The 17,398-nt window shown below is 41.8% G+C and overlaps 1 protein-coding gene across 2 annotated transcripts in view; it reads right to left on the bottom strand.

Annotated features, from left to right (window-relative positions):
* Positions 1-423: 423 nt before the first annotated feature.
* The window catches only part of pms1 (PMS1 homolog 1, mismatch repair system component), a 43,038-nt gene continuing 26,063 nt past the window's right edge, over positions 424-17,398 (bottom strand). The window contains exons 13-17 of one of the 2 annotated variants that reach the window (XM_080456993.1): positions 14,110-14,168; positions 12,220-12,661; positions 10,285-10,415; positions 1,506-1,654; positions 424-914 (exon numbers count right to left, since the gene is read on the bottom strand). In XM_080456993.1, the coding sequence (XP_080313119.1) occupies positions 705-914; positions 1,506-1,654; positions 10,285-10,415; positions 12,220-12,661; positions 14,110-14,168 (991 nt within the window). In that variant the 3' untranslated portion in view covers positions 424-704. Of the gene's footprint in view, positions 915-1,505; positions 1,655-10,284; positions 10,416-12,219; positions 12,665-14,109; positions 14,169-17,398 lie in introns of both variants that reach the window. The other variant, XM_080456992.1, reaches the window with a different exon arrangement.

The following is a 17,398-nucleotide window of genomic DNA, read 5'->3' on the forward strand; positions in this document are numbered from 1 at the left end:
GAGTAAAAACAAACAAACAATCAATGTTCTCATTCTGGAGAGAGTTGAAACCGCAGTCATTATGTTACATGGAGACTGTTGACAAGTGCTATTTCATTTCCCTGCTATTTGGAGCCAAGTTGTGACCTTATACAGCCTGACACATCTAAACACAGTGACATGCTGTGACTTATTTGACTTACATTGACTTGCGTTGACTCAATAGAAGTCTAGTCGACATTTTCATGTCAAGGAGCTCCAAATTGATCCAGATTTGACAGCAGACCCCCCATCTGAAAAGATTGTGTGCCAGGGAACCCCATAAGAGACGTTTTGTGTAAAAGGTTTCGAAATAATTCAAACTTTATTTTTTTTCAAGATCATTTCGAAAAAATTAAAGTAGCTAATCTTCGGACACAAATTTGTTTATTAGTTCATAGAACACCTGGAACAGATTATTTTAATGGCTGTGCATTGGTTTTTGTAAAACAGAATATTTCCAGACTTTACAAAACGACTTCAACACGTTTTGAAATGTGTCGTTAACTACTTTAACCCCGGCATCCGTATTCATGGGGAAAACCTTCGCAGCTTGTTGCAAGCTTGTAGATCGGAACATATTTAATGTAGAACGAAAACAGAAACGTCACTAGTACAGAGCCCTGAGGGACTCCGATCAACCAAAGTATAGGGTTTAAGTCGATCAAACAAACCCAAACAACTTGTCATAGCTGTAGCGGTGTGAGCCGCAGCAGGGCCTTGGCCTCGGTCTCGTTGTCGGGTATGTCACAGAGATGCTGCAGCAGTGGCCGCCCGTGGATGCAAGCGTGGTCGGCGGTGTCGCCCAGCTGACGCTCCATGCGAAGCAGGATGCCCTTCACATCGTCCTGGCTGAGGTGTGTGGGCAGCTGACGGGCCAATCGAACGGCCTCGCCCTGCGGTGGGGGGGGGGGGGACAGCAGTCACAAAACAATATCACATGATGTACAAGTACACCCCCCCTGGACATGAAACTAGTGTCTCACAGAGACTCACCCCCAATTCCTACCCTTGATGCCGAGTGCCAAGCAGGGAGGCATTGGGTCCCATTTTTTATAGTCTTTGCTATGACTCGGCCGGGGGATTGAACCCCTGACCTCACAGTCTCAGGCACTGACACTCTAACCACAAGGCCGCTGAGCTTTACTAGTATTTCTATATTGTGGCATTGCTTTAATTTAAAGGGATAGTTCACCCCCAAAATGACTTATTTTCTATCGATTAGTCACCCCATGGAGAGTTGAATTCATGGATATTTTTTTGCTTTTGTCATATAGATGACCGGCAGCGGTTCCAGTAGGAGACACAAAGAGTCTCATTTGTATCTCCTACCGGAACCGCTGCCTACCGGTCCACTGGTCATCAAATTATTGGCTTAGGAATGCGACAAAAAACGAAAAAATATCCCTAAATTCAAGTCTCCATGGGGTGACTAATCGATACCAAAAAATTGGGTGAACTATCCCTTTAAGAAAAGTCGTCCTCACCTGCAGGTAGTTAGTGACTTTGAGCGGCCTGCACTCGCGCACCGTCTGAGCGCTCCTGTGGAGAACGGCGCTCAGTATCTCCCTCAGGTCTTCCACTCCGATGAACGGCACGCAGTCCGCCATGGCTGTCACTTCCAGATGGCCGTCGGCTGGGCCAAAACAAGCACACAACAAGGATTAACACACTCCAGACGCCATTACTATCTCCAGGAAATAATAATAAATAAATATTGGGGCTTGCGCCCGGACGGGGCGACCCAAGTCAAACACTGTGGCGTTCCAAATGGAGTGTTAAATGGCTGTTACAAGGCCTCCGCAGGCCCGGGAAGGAAGTTGTCATGTAGGGAGAGAGAATGATAGCTCCGCTCTGCAGCTGAGGAACTCCTCTGTGTCCATGAAGAATGACTGCACACAGCACACAACTCACAGCTCTTGACAAATGACTCTGGAAACTAACTGAGCTGCGGACGGGATGGGTATTCAAGTCTAGAGATGCTGAAATTGTTGGGATGTTTTCATGCATATATTTAGTGTTCTGGTGAAGGGGGCAGACTGGCCTCGTAGCTGGACTGCAGGTTTGATTTCTGTTAACACTTTCGTCTGTCTAAGTCAGGGGTGATGCAACTCTGATGATGGAGAGGGCCACTATATTTCCACACTCACTTCAGAGGGCCACATTGCATATACTGTCGGGCAGACACGTCTTATCTCCGTACTTTTTACTTTTTTCATAAATTAATGCGTGCCGTACTTCGCCATTCTGTCACACAAAAGTAGCAAAGATGTGTTTTGAGCTTGTAGATCTGCTATTTTTGCTATTTTTGAATTGGAATCCTGAATATATTTTTGCTATTTTTGAATTGGAATCCTGAAAAGTTACATTTTCATTTAATTTCAAATGCATTTAGTTAGACTTTTGTTAACTTTATGAACTTAAATACAAATACATTGGACATAAAAAAGACAATAGAATTTTAATACTAGTCATTTAAGCTACTAATATATACTGAAGTAATTAAAGCGGGTCATGTTTGCATGTTTGGAATTGTAAGAGCTGAAATCAATAATATATCAGCATTCCGCTATTAACCTGCGGGCCGCATTAAGTGAAGGTGGGGGCCGCATGTATGACCATACACAGTTGCCCATGTATGGTCTAAGAGTGCTCTTGAGCAAGACCGGCCCCTCAGGTCCCAAACAGGGTGCACTGCTATCATTTGCGCGGAGAGAAGCACTTGCGCTTAGACCAGCATTTAGTTAGTCTTATCAGCCGGCGCAGTGGCGGTGCAGGTATTTCCTTAGACAGCGCAATGCACGAGGCATTAACAGGACACCATGAAATTCGGGGCTCCCGACACACGGAGCACGCAGCCATCCATCAAGTGGTTTAAAAACAACCTAACTGAGAGTTAGGCTAAATCAAATTAAAGAATGTGCTCAAATTAACATAGTATCCATGTACTGTGTGTACAGACAGTTGGATATGAGGCTGATATACTGTATGAACAACAGTAGTTATGTGGATAATATGTGCAGTCAATTAACAGTGCATACAAGCAGTATTCCCTATGTGAACAGTGACACATTTACAGCAGTTGACGTAGCTAGGCAACTTACTGTAAGTCATGGTACTTAAAAAGCTTGCAGCCTTGCGCACCAACTGTAGGGCATTAACAGAATAATCAAATATTCGACTATTAAACCACTATTCGACCACTGTACATCAAAGTCGATTATTCTATTAAAAAAAAAAAAAAAAAAAAAATGTTTAAAGATTTTTTTGTTTGTTTTAGTGTCTTTTCTACAGCAGACACAGCTGTGAGCTCTGGTGTGACGTCAACTTGCATTCCTTGAGTCGAGTCGTCAATTTTTTTAAATAATAAAATCGATTAATCGAACTTATAGGTCGAATAATTCGAATGCTAAAAATCACTATTCATGAATGCCCTACACACCAAGTCTATATTTTATTACGACCTCATGTTGTGTCAATCACATTTACAAACCACACACCACCTCCGAAATATATTCGCCCGTCATAAAAAAAATCGGATCTGAATCCCTTTTCACATCATCTTTTCTGTGTGTTGCAGTAATGTGAGGCAGTAGCCTGCCCTGAAGAATGAAACCTGTGGATTAAGGAAAGGCTCATTGCCTAGCGCACACTTTTCTAATGTGATGATACTATTTGGAATACCAATTAAACAAAGTGTGTGTGTGTGTGTGTGTGTGTGTGTGTGTGTGTGTGTGTGTGTGTGTGTGTGTGTGTGTGTGTGTGTGTGTGTGTGTGTGTGTGTGTGTGTGTGTCTACTGCCAGCCGCTGTTCAGGATCGTGAAATTAGTGGTCTTCTTTTTAAATTCATTATAGTAAAGCATTAAACTCGGCCAATGAAAACACCAAACTCATCCTGAGATCTTTACGCGATCTCAGGATGGACCCAATATTTCCTTTTTACTCTGTTTTCAACAAGTGAGAGGGCCACACAATCGCCCTCACTGCTTGATGACTCAGTCTTGTTCTGCGAGCATCTAACAGATTGAGGGCGTTTCAAATGGACCCTTACAGGTCTGTAACTCTGAGAGAGTACATGTACATTTTGTACACTAGTTATTGGGGTCCTCCTTGAAATTAAAAAGTTTGAGAACCACTGATTTACACCCCCTTTAATGGTTGGAGGAATTGTGCAACCAAAGCGTCCTACATGCTGGAAATTCACACACACCCAGTACTTTTTCCACCACTGCTGGCCGTGCAAAGTCCTAATTCTGAGGAATTCCAAAAGCTCAAGCGTTCATCACCTGCAGCCTGGGGTGGGGGCGGGGGGGGGGGGGCGGGGGGCACAGCACCTGCTGCTGACAGACCCCCAGAGTCTGGCACAGGCACAACGTCAACCGAGGTGACCCACACTACAGCACCACCACCAACCAGGACAATCCATACAGGACCTGATGTGAAAACTACTTAAACCCTAATATAGAGCTATATTATGTTCAAAATCCTAAACCGGGAACCTTAATCACTTAAATCCGGTTAAAAAAATTACTGAAAATAGTCGATCAACAAGAGCTTGTAGATCTGCTATAACTGTGACAATTTGGAAGTGAATGGTGAAAACTGGGACATTTTAGTGTTTTTGAGAAATTTGTCGGGACTCACTGAAATCAGCTTGAAATCAGGACGATCCCTTGCAAACCGGGACCTTTGGTCCAGAGGTGGGGACTTGGACTCGAGACTCGAGACTCGACTTGACTTGAAGTCCCGATTTTGATGACTTTAGACTTGCTTGACCAAATCAAAAATAGACTTGGACTTGCTTGGGACTTGAATGCCAAAGACTTGAGACTTGACTTGACTTGAACGCTAAAGACTTGAGACTTGATTTGACTTGAGCCCTCTTGACTTGAAAATTCAAGTCTTTTCAAGTCACTTTCAAGTCACTTAAGCAAGCCAAAAATGTTTAAAAAGTGTGCATCAACTATAATGTTATTAGTCAGAAATCCCGGCCGTCAGTGACACCTAGTATAGTGTTGCCAAAGCTGCTTATTTACCCTAACTTTTGGACAAACTTTGGCTTGTTTTTGGAAGTCGGTTCGCTTGTTTCTCTCCCGATACTTGGCAACACTGGCCCACATGTTGCACGTTACCAAACAAACAACACACCGGCTTCACTCCTGCCGTCGCTGCTGGAACTGAAGCCAGGTGGAATAAAATGTCAACTCCAGCAGTTATAGCTTTCGGTTTTAAAGATTACAAGGTGGAAGACAAGACGAGAAAAGCAGTATGCAAGGCAAGACCTATACTTCACATTAACATTACGGCCTGCTAAGAGCAAACTACAGTATAACCAGTGGTGGAAAGTAACTAAGTACATTTACTCAAGTACAATTTTGACTTATTTTTTACTTTACTGAAGTATTTGCAATTTTCAGTACTTTACTTCTACATTACAGTCATTTAGCAGACGCTTTTATCCAAAGCGACTTACAGTAAGTGCATTCAACATAGGTAGGGAACGAAACTACTAATCACCAGAAGTCCTAAGTGCATTTTCTGCAAAAACAAGCAACCAAGAGTATACCTAGCGCTAAGGTAAAAGTGCAATATATCAGCTACCTACTTCTACTCAACTACATACATATCAGAGGCAGATATTAGCCTACTTTTACTCCACTACAATTATTTGAAAACTTTAGGTACCAGTTACTTTGTAGATTTTGGTTATTAATACAAAACATACATTGACCACTTCAGAGCTATATACATTTCCTCTTCTACCCCGGATTTGAACGCGGTTTCCAGTGCAATTGCTGAAATTTCACCATTGTGATAATAGAGCCTGCCTGCTTGATCAGAGGATACACTGAATTTGTGTCAGATCCTGTGTCTAGGTGAGACATGGCCTTTGACATTATCTAAATGTCTCAATAGAAGAGCAGGGAGACAAAATACAACCACCCTGATTGTATAAGTTATATTGTAGTAACATACTCTACCATACAGATTGTACAAAATTACATTATATTAATTAAAAAGGGCCCTTTTAAACCCTGTCCTCAAGGAGGAAATTAAAAGTACAGTATCTGCGTTCTGTTGGCCTGGAAGAAACCTTGTTTTAAAACAAATGCAAATTGTGAAAAATGCTCATGATTTATGTAAATCTTTACATATCTTGAATTAACATTTTGACTTGTTTGGGACTTGAAACAAAAGGTTAGGACTTGTGTGGGACTCGAAACAAAAGGTTAGGACTTGTTTGGGACTTGAAACAAAAGGTTAGGACTTGTGTGGGACTCGAAACAAAAGGTTAGGACTTGTTTGGGACTTGAAACAAAAGGTTAGGACTTGTTTGGGACTTGAAACAAAAGGTTAGGACTTGTGTGGGACTCGAACCAAAATGCTAAGGACTTGTGTGGGACTCGAAACAAAAAGCTGAGAACTTGGACTTGACTTGGGACTTGGCTGTGTTGACTTGGACTTGACTCGGGACTTGAGAGCAAAGACTTGAGACTCGACTTGGACTTGCAACATAGGGACTTTGTCCCACCTCTGCTTTGGTCACCGTAATCAAATATCTAACTTGAATTTTGTAATAATGGAAGTCAGAGGGGCTTGGATAGGGCTGCCTGAAGCCTTGCCCAAATTTGGAGTCATACTTTGAACTCACCTAACCCCTGCTCATTATGCTAGGGTGGGATGGCTCAGGATAGAGGACAGAGTAAAGCAACTTGCAATAGGCAAAACCCATGTCCCTTAGTAGTTAGACTACTTCAATATCGTAAAAGACACACCTAGGCACAACACCAGAAGGAGCCGCACTGATCTCACTGAACCCAGTTTCGGCACAAAAATGGGGTCAAATTCGTTCTACTGCTATGCCACCAGTCGCCAGAATGTGGAATGCCTTCCAACAGGCATAAAAAAAGTGTGACTCCGTACCCTTCTTCAAAACCGCTCTAAAAGAGCACTTACAGGTGGCTGCAAATTGTAACTGGCCCCTGTAAAAAGTAAAAAGTCTAAGCTCATCACAGGAACTTACACCCCCCCACCAACTGTCTACTGTACATATCTTTCTTTTTTGGGCGGTGAAACCGCCCCTATAAGTGAGGTTTGGAAAAATGTACAAATATCCTGCGCTGTGAAACCGCCCCTATAAGTGAGGTTTGGAAATTTGTACAATTATCCTGCACCGTGATTGGCCAATCACAATCTATTCAGGACTGTGATTGGCCAGTGTCACATGACACATGTGCATAGCCCTATATAAGAAACCATAACTTGAAAAAAACATAAATTGGTTTTTTTCAAGTTATGGTTTCGTCCATCATAAAGAGTGTTTAAATAAATGTATTTATCTTTTGTACATGATTGGTTGACTCCATTCAGTATTGTGATTAGCTAGCAAGACACCGCCCACTTCACACAGGGTGTGATTTTTTTATTACTACTCGTATATATGATGTTTTTTTTTTGGTGCATATTATTGTTTGTCTTTAAATGTCTCGCTGAATTGAATACACAGGACCTTAATAGAAACAAGGCCTGAGGGCTTATCTTGGTTATCCATTTGCATTCTTTTGTATAAATCTGTGCCACCGTGTCTTGTTTTTGCAAACTCTTAATAAAGTATTCAATCAATCAATCATAAGACGTCACACAGTAGATTACTGACGTCACGGGCTGACCACATGAAGTCACGCTGTACACATTATGTAGATCAGTGTTTATCAACCTTTTTTGTGCCAAGGCACACCTGGCATAGCCAAAAGATCCCAGGGCACACCTAGATATACGGTATATATATATATATATAATTATATATATATATATATACGGTATATATATATACACACACACTAGGGGTGTGCCGATACACTAATTTCACGATACGATACGATATTGGGCACACAACTTCGATACGATACGCACTTTTTTATTATGAAAATATATGGGGGAGAAAAAAAGCAAATGCAAACAAATATTTCTGTTTTTGCATTATTCAGACATGCAAACTTGTAGCTTTTCAGCTTCCACTAGCCGTTTTGAATCCAAATAGGGCAATAGTGTGACACCTGACCCGAAAAAAAACAGCATGTTGTCACCCTTTTCAACCCGGGGCTGTTTGCATGCCTGATTATTATTATTGTAAAAAAAAAAGTAAAAAAAAAAGATATTTTTTTTTCAAACGGCGCGGCACACCTCAGCAGTAGCCCCGGCCCAAAATTGGGACGTTTGCCAGGGTTGATAAACACTGATGTAGATCTCAAGACACGTATGATTCTTTTTTTCCCCATAAAAATGTTTTATCATCCCATGTTAAAATTGCCTAGAGGGTGGGTCGACCGTGGACGGTGGATGTCCCAAACGTAACATCCGGACTTGCGAGGCGCACCGTTGCTCCAATCTGCACCAAGCTGGGCAGAGACACTGTTAAGGGGTCTTCCATGAGCGTAGTCACACCAGGGGTCACATACGGCCCTTGGGGGCCCCCATTAGGGCCCCACTGGGGCCACAGGCAAACTTGGCTTAATTATACACATATGGGTCACTGCAGCTGTGTTACAGCTGTGTTTAACCCTTCAAATGGCCATAACACGGTGACCTGTTGCTCCGATCAGCGCAATATAGAACTAGATTTGAAGGCTGCAGCTAGTTCTTCAGAATTAGCCAATCTACAAGCCCATAACGTGGTTCATTTTGGCAAGTATAATAATCCAACTCTGTCACAAATAATGGACTGTAATCCTGTTCCTCAGGACTGTATGTTTGACATTTGTAAATGATGGCTGAACTATGACATTAGTCAGGCCCGGATTGGACGGTCTGGCACTTCTGGCAGATGCCAGAAGGGCCGGGCAGGCTGGGGCCGCTGCCAACCCTAAAACCGAAATAAAGTCACCAAAAACCTAAAAGAAACTAACATAATCCGCCAATTTGGCAATTATTCGGCTTTTACCCCCGCTATGGGCTGGTGAAGATCACAAATGCCAGGGCCGATTTTCTGTGCCAGTCCGTGCCTGACATTAGTTATGGTCATTGTGTGCGTGCGTGCGCGCGTGAGTGAGTGAACCATGACATTAGTGGTGGTCAGTGGGTTCAGTCTTTTGTTAAACTCATTAAACTGGACAATGCTTTAACCTTTAAACAGTGTGAACCACGTAATAAGAAAGGCTTGTTGGAGGAGACCAGAGCCCCATGTCAAACACTGATCGATGAAACAATGTCCACCATTCTGTTGATGTCGGGCACAAACCTCTAATATTTTCATAATTCATTGCCCTACTTTGTCATACAGTATAAGAGCAAAACTCACAAAATTTGATGATCTACAAGCTCAACAAATGTCAGTGTTTGTTGACGGAATGTGATTTTTCTCCCCGCCAAATGGTGTCAAACAGGGTTTTGATACTCCATACTGTTTTCCTTCGAACATGTGTGGGTGGGGCCTATTTCTTGCATAAAACACCATACTGTTGTTATATAAAAAATATATAACATCCAATCATACCCAAATTGATATCACATGCACTTTCACTTAACCACAAACTCGAACAATTCTATTTCCCCCTCAGCTTCCTTGTGTCCTGACGGCTGCACCCCACAACTGAAACTGCCCTGGGTAGGCAACCCGGCCTGGTGGAGGTCTGCGCTCAGAGGAGCGCACTTTTCTAGTCGAGTATAATTTTCTGTGAAACTCTTAGTTGTTAAGAACATGTTTTTACGAAGCAGGTTTGTTCATTGAAATAAACATCATATGTGATGGAAATCTAACAATTTGTTTCCCCCTTCAGTTGCAGATGAAGAGTTACGTCAAAAACATTGGTTGAGTGTGGAGAATGACGGACGAAATAAAACAGAAATTGTTCCCACATTATACCAAATGGAACACAGTCAGTGGATTAACGACGAGAAGTAGGAAAGGGGCAAAGTTATATGTTGATTTGTGTGTAAATAACTCATTAATGAATGAATGAATGAATGAATGATCAAGAATGAGGAATGCTGAGTCATTTAACCACTTAAACCCTTTACACTTCGTTGACCGGGGTTCGCCATGGGGTCTGTACTTGGTCCTATCCCCTCTTCCCCTCAAGTCAACACCAAATCTCTTTGCCAAAAATAGCCTGTACGCATTCGCTTGTTATGACATGCCCAGAATAGGCAAGCTAGGGTTCATGCGGTTAATTGATTGATTAATTAAATCATCAGAGGAATGCCAGAGTCAGCTAACCCAGCATACAGGGGTTGGAATCATGGGAAGTTTGAAATGTTCTTGGTTACCTGGAGCGAGCGTGATTTTGAAGCCGTTCGCCAGCAGCCTGGGATCGGAGAAGGAGAGGCTCCCGTCCAGCTCACAGCTGCCCTTCTCCATGCCGCACAGAGCCTGGGTGAACTCTGACCCCCCGAGGACACTAGAGAAAGACACCAAAATGTTTACCGTGCTCCGAATTATAGCAGCTTAGCGGGACACATCCATTCTTAGAATACCGTCTCTGTATTCTAAGAAACTGAGGGAGTAACAGGGGCTGTCAGTGTAGTATGTAACTAGATCTTACCCAGTGGTGGAGAGTATGAAATAAAAGTACGGAAACCTCTTATCTCCATATTCTAACTTTTTGTGTTTTTTCGTATATTAACTCTATAACTGCCAAAGACGTTTATAAACGTCTTTGAGAAATTAGCTGTTGCCTGCCAAAGACGTTTAAAAACGTCCTGGGAAAAAAACTAAAAAAAAAAAAAAAAAAAAAAAAAAAAATTTCTAAAAAGATTCTCTAATTATTTAGTATTGACACCTTTTCGATATTCCAAACGAATAAGGAGATAACAATTTCCAAAGATTTGCTGCTCCATCCACTTCAATGTTAAAATTGAAACGGACAAACAATTCACAATGTTTTTTGGTTTGAAACCACTGGTTTTGAGCTATTTTCAAACGTCAAACAACACATGACAACAAGGTCAAATAGACCTCGTTGACATTTGTGAAACCACACCTGAATCTCATCTGTGATTAGAAATTTTCTGGGGATCAATCATACTTGAGAAAAATATTTTGTGGCTATGCGAAAAGGTACCAAAATCGGTCAAAACCCTGGCAGAGGCTACAGACTGTTCTGAAAAAACTCTGGCAGGGTAAGAGTTAACGCCCTACTTGATCATACTACAGCGTCACACAAAAGCATCAAAAGTAGCAGATCTACAAGCGACACGTTTTGAGATTGTGGAACTGCTACTTTAGCTGTTTTACATTACTTGAGTATGTACATTTTTCAATATTTTATACTTCTACTCCACTACAATTATTTGACAGCTTTAGTTACTAGTTACTTTGCAGATTTAAATCATTATTACAAAACATACATTAACCAATTAAGCCCCATTTTATACTGCGGCTATTCGAAAATAGCTGATCTACAAGCTCACAATCCGGTGCATCACAATATGTCACAATGCAATGCAACATGATACGTAGATGCTACTATTTTTCGAATAAAGTTTCACAAATGTTAAAATGTTTTTAGTACTTTTACTTTGGCACTGTAAGTATATTTTGATGCCAATGCTTTTGTACGTTTAATTCTGAAGCCTTTTCTTTTTGGCAACAGAGTATTTCTGCATTGTGGCACTGCTACAGAGTAATTCTTCTACCACTGCGCGTAGGTGAGAAGCGGACAGTGGTGGAAAAAGTACTCAAATGTTTTACTTAAGTAAAAGTATCAATACTGCATTTATAGAAATACTTTGTTACAAGTAAAAGTCCAGAATTCAAAATTTACTTGAGTAAAAGTACAAAAGTATTGGCATCAAAATGTACTTAAAGTACCAAAAGTAAAAGTACAAAATATTTGAAAATAGCAGATCTACAAGCTCACAACGCGTCGCGATGCGACGCGTTGTGAGCTTGTAGATCTGCTATTTTCAAATAGCCCTAGGTTTAAAATAGGTTTAAAGTGGTTAATGTATGTTTCATTATATCATAGTTTATATCTGAAAAGTAACTAGTAACTAAAGTTTTCAAATCATTGTAGTGCAGTAAAAGTACAATATTTGCCTCTGAGATGTAGTGGAGTAGAAGTAAAAGTATTGGAAATTGGAAATACTCAAGTAAAGTACAAATACCTCAAAATTGTACTTAAGTACAGTACTTAAGTAAATGTACTTAGTTACTTTCCACCACTGCCACTGCGCGTAGGTGAGAAGCGGATGATATCTTACCCATCTGTTAAGTGCACGGGGTCGCGCAGACTCACTGCCGGGAGTATATTATTCTCTACGAGTCTCTTAAACAGCAAGGCCTCTTCCACCCGAAATGGATTTAACAACATGAGGCTTGGACCACGTAAAACCAGCCAGGCGCTCTGAGAGGCCAGCCGCTTTACAAGGCGGAGGCCCCACGGCGGCGCGGCCCCCGTGCCCCCGCCGCTCTGGGACCAGAGGCGACCGCGCTTCAGCCTGAGGTCGGCCACGCTGAAGGGGAGGGGCCGACAGGGCTTGGCGTCGGCGGGGGCGGGGGGCTTCCTGGTCTTCGGGGGTCGCGCCGCGTCGAAGAGCTCGTCCAGTAGCTGCTGGTGGTTGGGCGGGGCCTTGCGCTTGACTCCCTGAGGCCGGCTCTGTGGAGAGGCCGCGCTCCGCTGCTTGTTGTCGCCCTGTACGAGGCCTCCTGTCAGAGGTGGAGAACGTAGCTAAGTATTCACGTAACTCAAGATGGAACTGTACTTTAAAGGAGGAGTTCACCCAAAAAATTACTTATTTTCTATCAATTACACACCCCATGAAGCCTTCATTTCATGGATTTTTTTTGTTTTTGTGGCAAGACAATAATTTGATGACCGTGTGTATTTCCGGTAGGAGACACAAATAATCTAGTTTGTGTCTCCTACCGGATACATTAGCCGGTAGGAGACGGGAATCAAATTATTAGCTTAGGAATGCGACAAAAACAAAAAAGAATCCATGGATTCAAGGCTTCATAGGGTGTGCAATTGATTGAAAATAAGTCATTTTTTGGGTGAACTCCTCCTTTAAGCAGAGGTCAGAGGGCAGAGGTGTGGGTTGTGCAGTTAACCATATCATGATGTAACTAGCTCAATCGGTGAGATATATTATGTTGTTCTGTTGATTACAATTTTGTTGCTGTCGGGCAGAAACCTCCATACTTACATTTTTTAAACTGTGCACACACATTCCCTGGATGCCAGAGCAAAACCAGTTGCCCACATTTTTCACATTGGACAGTTATAGTGCCACCAGCGGTCCGATTTTTGCAAAACACATTTTTGCAAAACACATTTTTGGCTATAATTCTTACAGATTTTTACCTATAATTCTTACAGATTTTTACCAAACATCACACAAATCGGTACACAGTATCTCTATAGTCATGTGATCGATTGGCTAAGATTGGAGGAGTGGCTTGTTTTAACAAAATGCCTCAAATCATGAATGCAGCGTCCGATTGCTGTGAAAGGCCGAGGAAGAAATGCCACCCTTTTCACATTGGCCTATTATAGCACCACCAGGAGGCAGATTTTTTCAAAACGATTTTTTTAATATTACTCCTACACATTTTGTCCAAATATCACGCAAATCGGTACACATTATGTCTACAGTCATGACTGAATTCCGAACATTGCTGGCCCACAATAACCTACCTGACCTGGCAGAGAGCACTTTTTCTAGTTTCTAATGGAGCAACAGAGCAATATATTTCACCACTAGTTACATCATGACATGGTAACTACACAACCCAAACCTCTACCAAAGTGTCACTGTGGTTTATGTACAACTTTGAGGTACTTTTAATTTACGTACTTGAGTATTTCCATTTTTATATCTTTATCTTTCTACTTCACTACACCTCAGTTATGTACCAATTACATCCAAAGTCACTTTGCAGATTCTTATTATTAATACAAAACCCATATTTGATACTGAGCTCACAGCACATTCAAGTGCGAGTTTGTAGATCTTCTATTTTAGGGGGGGTAGGGTGACAAATGTTTAAATATCTTATTTTCTTAAAGTAGCATTTTGATGCAAATACGTTACATTTACTCGAATACAGCTTTGAATACAGGACTTTTTCCTGTAACAGAGTGTTTGTACCTGATGAGAGCAGTTTGGAGCGCTGCTGCTCCTGCTGTTGTTTGGCCTTCTCTTCGTATCTGCATGTCCACACACATTGTTTATGTCACAGAGGTTGCAACACCATGTACACAATAAATAAACAACAACAAAACACGATGGAGAGGTCAAAGTTAAACAGGTCAAGTTGCTTGATGAAACTATGAGAGTTCATACAGTCAGTCAGTCAGTCAGTCAGTCAGTCAGTCAGTCAGTCAGTCAGTCAGTCAGTCAGACAGACAGACAGACAGACAGACAGACAGACAGACAGACAGACAGACAGACAGACAGACAGACAGAGCAATACATTCAAGTACAATATTGGTCTATAAATGAACATCGTAAATGTCTAGAATTAAAAACCAGATAGTATGTGCAATGTTTATTGATGATATGAGTATCCTTGTATTTGTGGAGTTACTCCTTCAGTTTCTTAGAATACAGAGACGGTTTCCTGGAGTGGAGTTTAGGTGACGGAATTTGGGGGGGCGGGGCAGATTTAGCTGTACACCAATTTTCTAAACGTATAAAACCTATTTATTGTTTATGAGAATGCCAATTTAATCTTTTTCCCTCCACATTATTTGAATATCCAGTATTTAAAATGATCTGTTACCCCTGCCTTTAGCTGACCTGTTGTAAGTGGTGTGAGTGCATAAGTGCAACGCCACTTAACAGTGGCGCTGAGAGGAGCCAAATATTTGACGCATCTTATTTCACGTTTAAAGACAGGGCAGGATTCTAAACAGATGTGTTTTTCCATACACTCCTCCATACCTTATATAAGTCCCTGAGTGCTGCTGATACACATTTTCCACCCTTAAAATGACTTTAAATTGGTATGCAGCAATCTAAGATAATTGGGTTGAAGTGTTTCAGTAATGACCGTATTCCATGATGCTAGTGAATAGATTTTAAAGATAAGATTATTTTTACTGGCCTGTCTGTGTGCATCTGGATCTTGTTACAAGTTGCTAATGACGTGAATTACTTAATGGCCTGTTTGATACATGGATTTTGTTATGATCCATACAGTTAGAACTGCTCTATGCCCTTTGACCCATTCATTCATATCACGTCATTTGAGTCACCTAGATGAAGCTAACTCTGCTCAGCTGGACCACAACTCCTTTATTAATTGCGATATATTAATGGGCATACCGTTAAGAAAATACAACTCCACGATCATGGCGATTACGATGCAATTATATACATTTTTTAAATTGTTTAATTTCGTCTCTGTCGGGTGGAAACCTCATATGTCCAAAACTGTTAGTTTCCAGGATTCAAATTCAAAAGTAGCAAAAGCAGCAGATCTACAAGCTCAAAGCGTGTTGCTTCGCGCCGTGTTGCGAGCTTGCAGATCTGCTACTTTTGAAGCTTTTGTGTGACACTGTAATATGATCAAGTAGGGCTTTAATTTACGGGAAAAAAACAGTCGGAGTGTGGGTGCCTCCGTGGCTGAGGTAGTAGTGTAGGAGTGTGGGTGCCTCCGGACCGTGGCTGAGGTAGTAGTGTAGGTGCCTCCGTAGCTGAGGCTGACAGAGGGTCCATGCGTTTGTGTACGGTCATGATTGGACAGCTGTAGGGCTGTCACGATTATGATATTTTACTTGACGATTAATTGTCATACAAATAATCACCATTGACGATTTAATTGTGTGGCTTTTAGGCTTTGTAAACAAAAAAAATCGGAAATAATTGCGATGATCTCAAATAAATGCTATTCAGGGGTTAAACATCGAGCGAACGTTTGTTAAACGAAACCAGCGATGTCCATAAGGGCCGTGCATGCTCCGGATACATGGCATACTTTGGAAACATGGGAGATATTTCATCATGCTTGAAGAGCTGTTTTATGGCGGAAAAATATTGACTACCTCGTCTCATATTAGCCTCAGTTTGTCTGTGGAAAATAGCAAACATAGCTCACATCAACTAAATTTCCAGGCTGTTGTTTTACACATGCAAATGACAGCTCCCCAAAAAACCCTCCCAATCTTTCTGCCATGTGAATAACAAGAAGTGGAAACAAAATGTTTTGGGCGTCGATGGTCTGGAAACACACTTATAGCAGTGGTTCTCAAAGTGGGGTCCGGGGACCCCCCCTGGGGTCCTTGAAGGGGTTCCAGGGGGTCCCCAGGTAAATTATTTAATATAGCATCAAAAATCTGTTTAATTGCATTGTAGATCTGCTATTTTCAAAAAAAAATAAAGGGGGGGGGGGGGTTGTTCCAGGGACCCCCCTTGGCACAAAATCTTTTCAGAGTGGGTGCACACGGGTAGGAACTACAGTAGGATTCTATGGGTGCCACCCAGGACCACGGACAGCAGCGATGTTACAAAACGCACCTCAACCTAGTTTTAGGTACGATACGTTTTCTCAGAGAAAGACGATCAATTGGATCTAAACAAACACGCTGTACGCGCCACGCCATACGCTCACTTTGAAAGGTCTGTCGTAGATCGGCCGTTACAATGCATAGCGGGTGCTCCGCTTTTCTCTGTGGGTGCTTGGGCTCTGAGGCGCCTATGGGCAGTGGTGGAAAAAGTACTCAAATTCTTTACTTAAGTAAAAGTATCAATACTGCAATATAAAAATACTCCGTTACAAGTAAAAGTCCAGAATTCAAAATTGACTTGAGTAAAAGTACAAAAGTATTGGCATCAAAATGTACTTAAAGTACCAAAAGTAAAAGTACAAAATATTTGAAAATAGCAGATCTACAAGCTCACAACGCGTCGCGATGCGACGCGTTGTGAGCTTGTAGATCGGCTATTTTCAAATAGCCTAGGTATAAAATAGGGCTAAAGTGGTTAATGTATGTTTCATAATGTAATAATTTATATCTGAAAAGTAACTAGTAACTAAAGTTTTCAAATAATTGTAGTGAAGTAAAAGTACAATATTTGCCTCTGAGATGTAGTGGAGTAGAAGTAAAAGTATTGGAAATTGGAAATACTCAAGTAAAGTATGAATACCTCAAAATTGTACTTAAGTACAGTACTTAAGTAAATGTACTTAGTTACTTTCCACCACTGGTCTGTTGTAGATCGGCCGTTACAACGCATAGCGGGCGCTCCGCTTTTCTCTGTGGGTGCTTGGGCTCTGAGGCGCCTATGGGTGGGGGCTCTATGGGTGGGGGCTCTATGGGTGGGGGCTCTATGGGTGGGGGCTCTATGGGTGGGGCTCTATGGGTGGGGCTCTATGGGTGGGGGCTCTATGGGTGGGGGCTCTATGGGTGGGGCTCTATGGGTGGGGGCTCTATGG

This window comes from Gymnoscopelus braueri, assembly GCF_963280865.1.
Source record: "Gymnoscopelus braueri genome assembly, chromosome: 18".
In the NCBI taxonomy this organism is placed as follows: Eukaryota; Metazoa; Chordata; class Actinopteri; order Myctophiformes; family Myctophidae; genus Gymnoscopelus; species Gymnoscopelus braueri.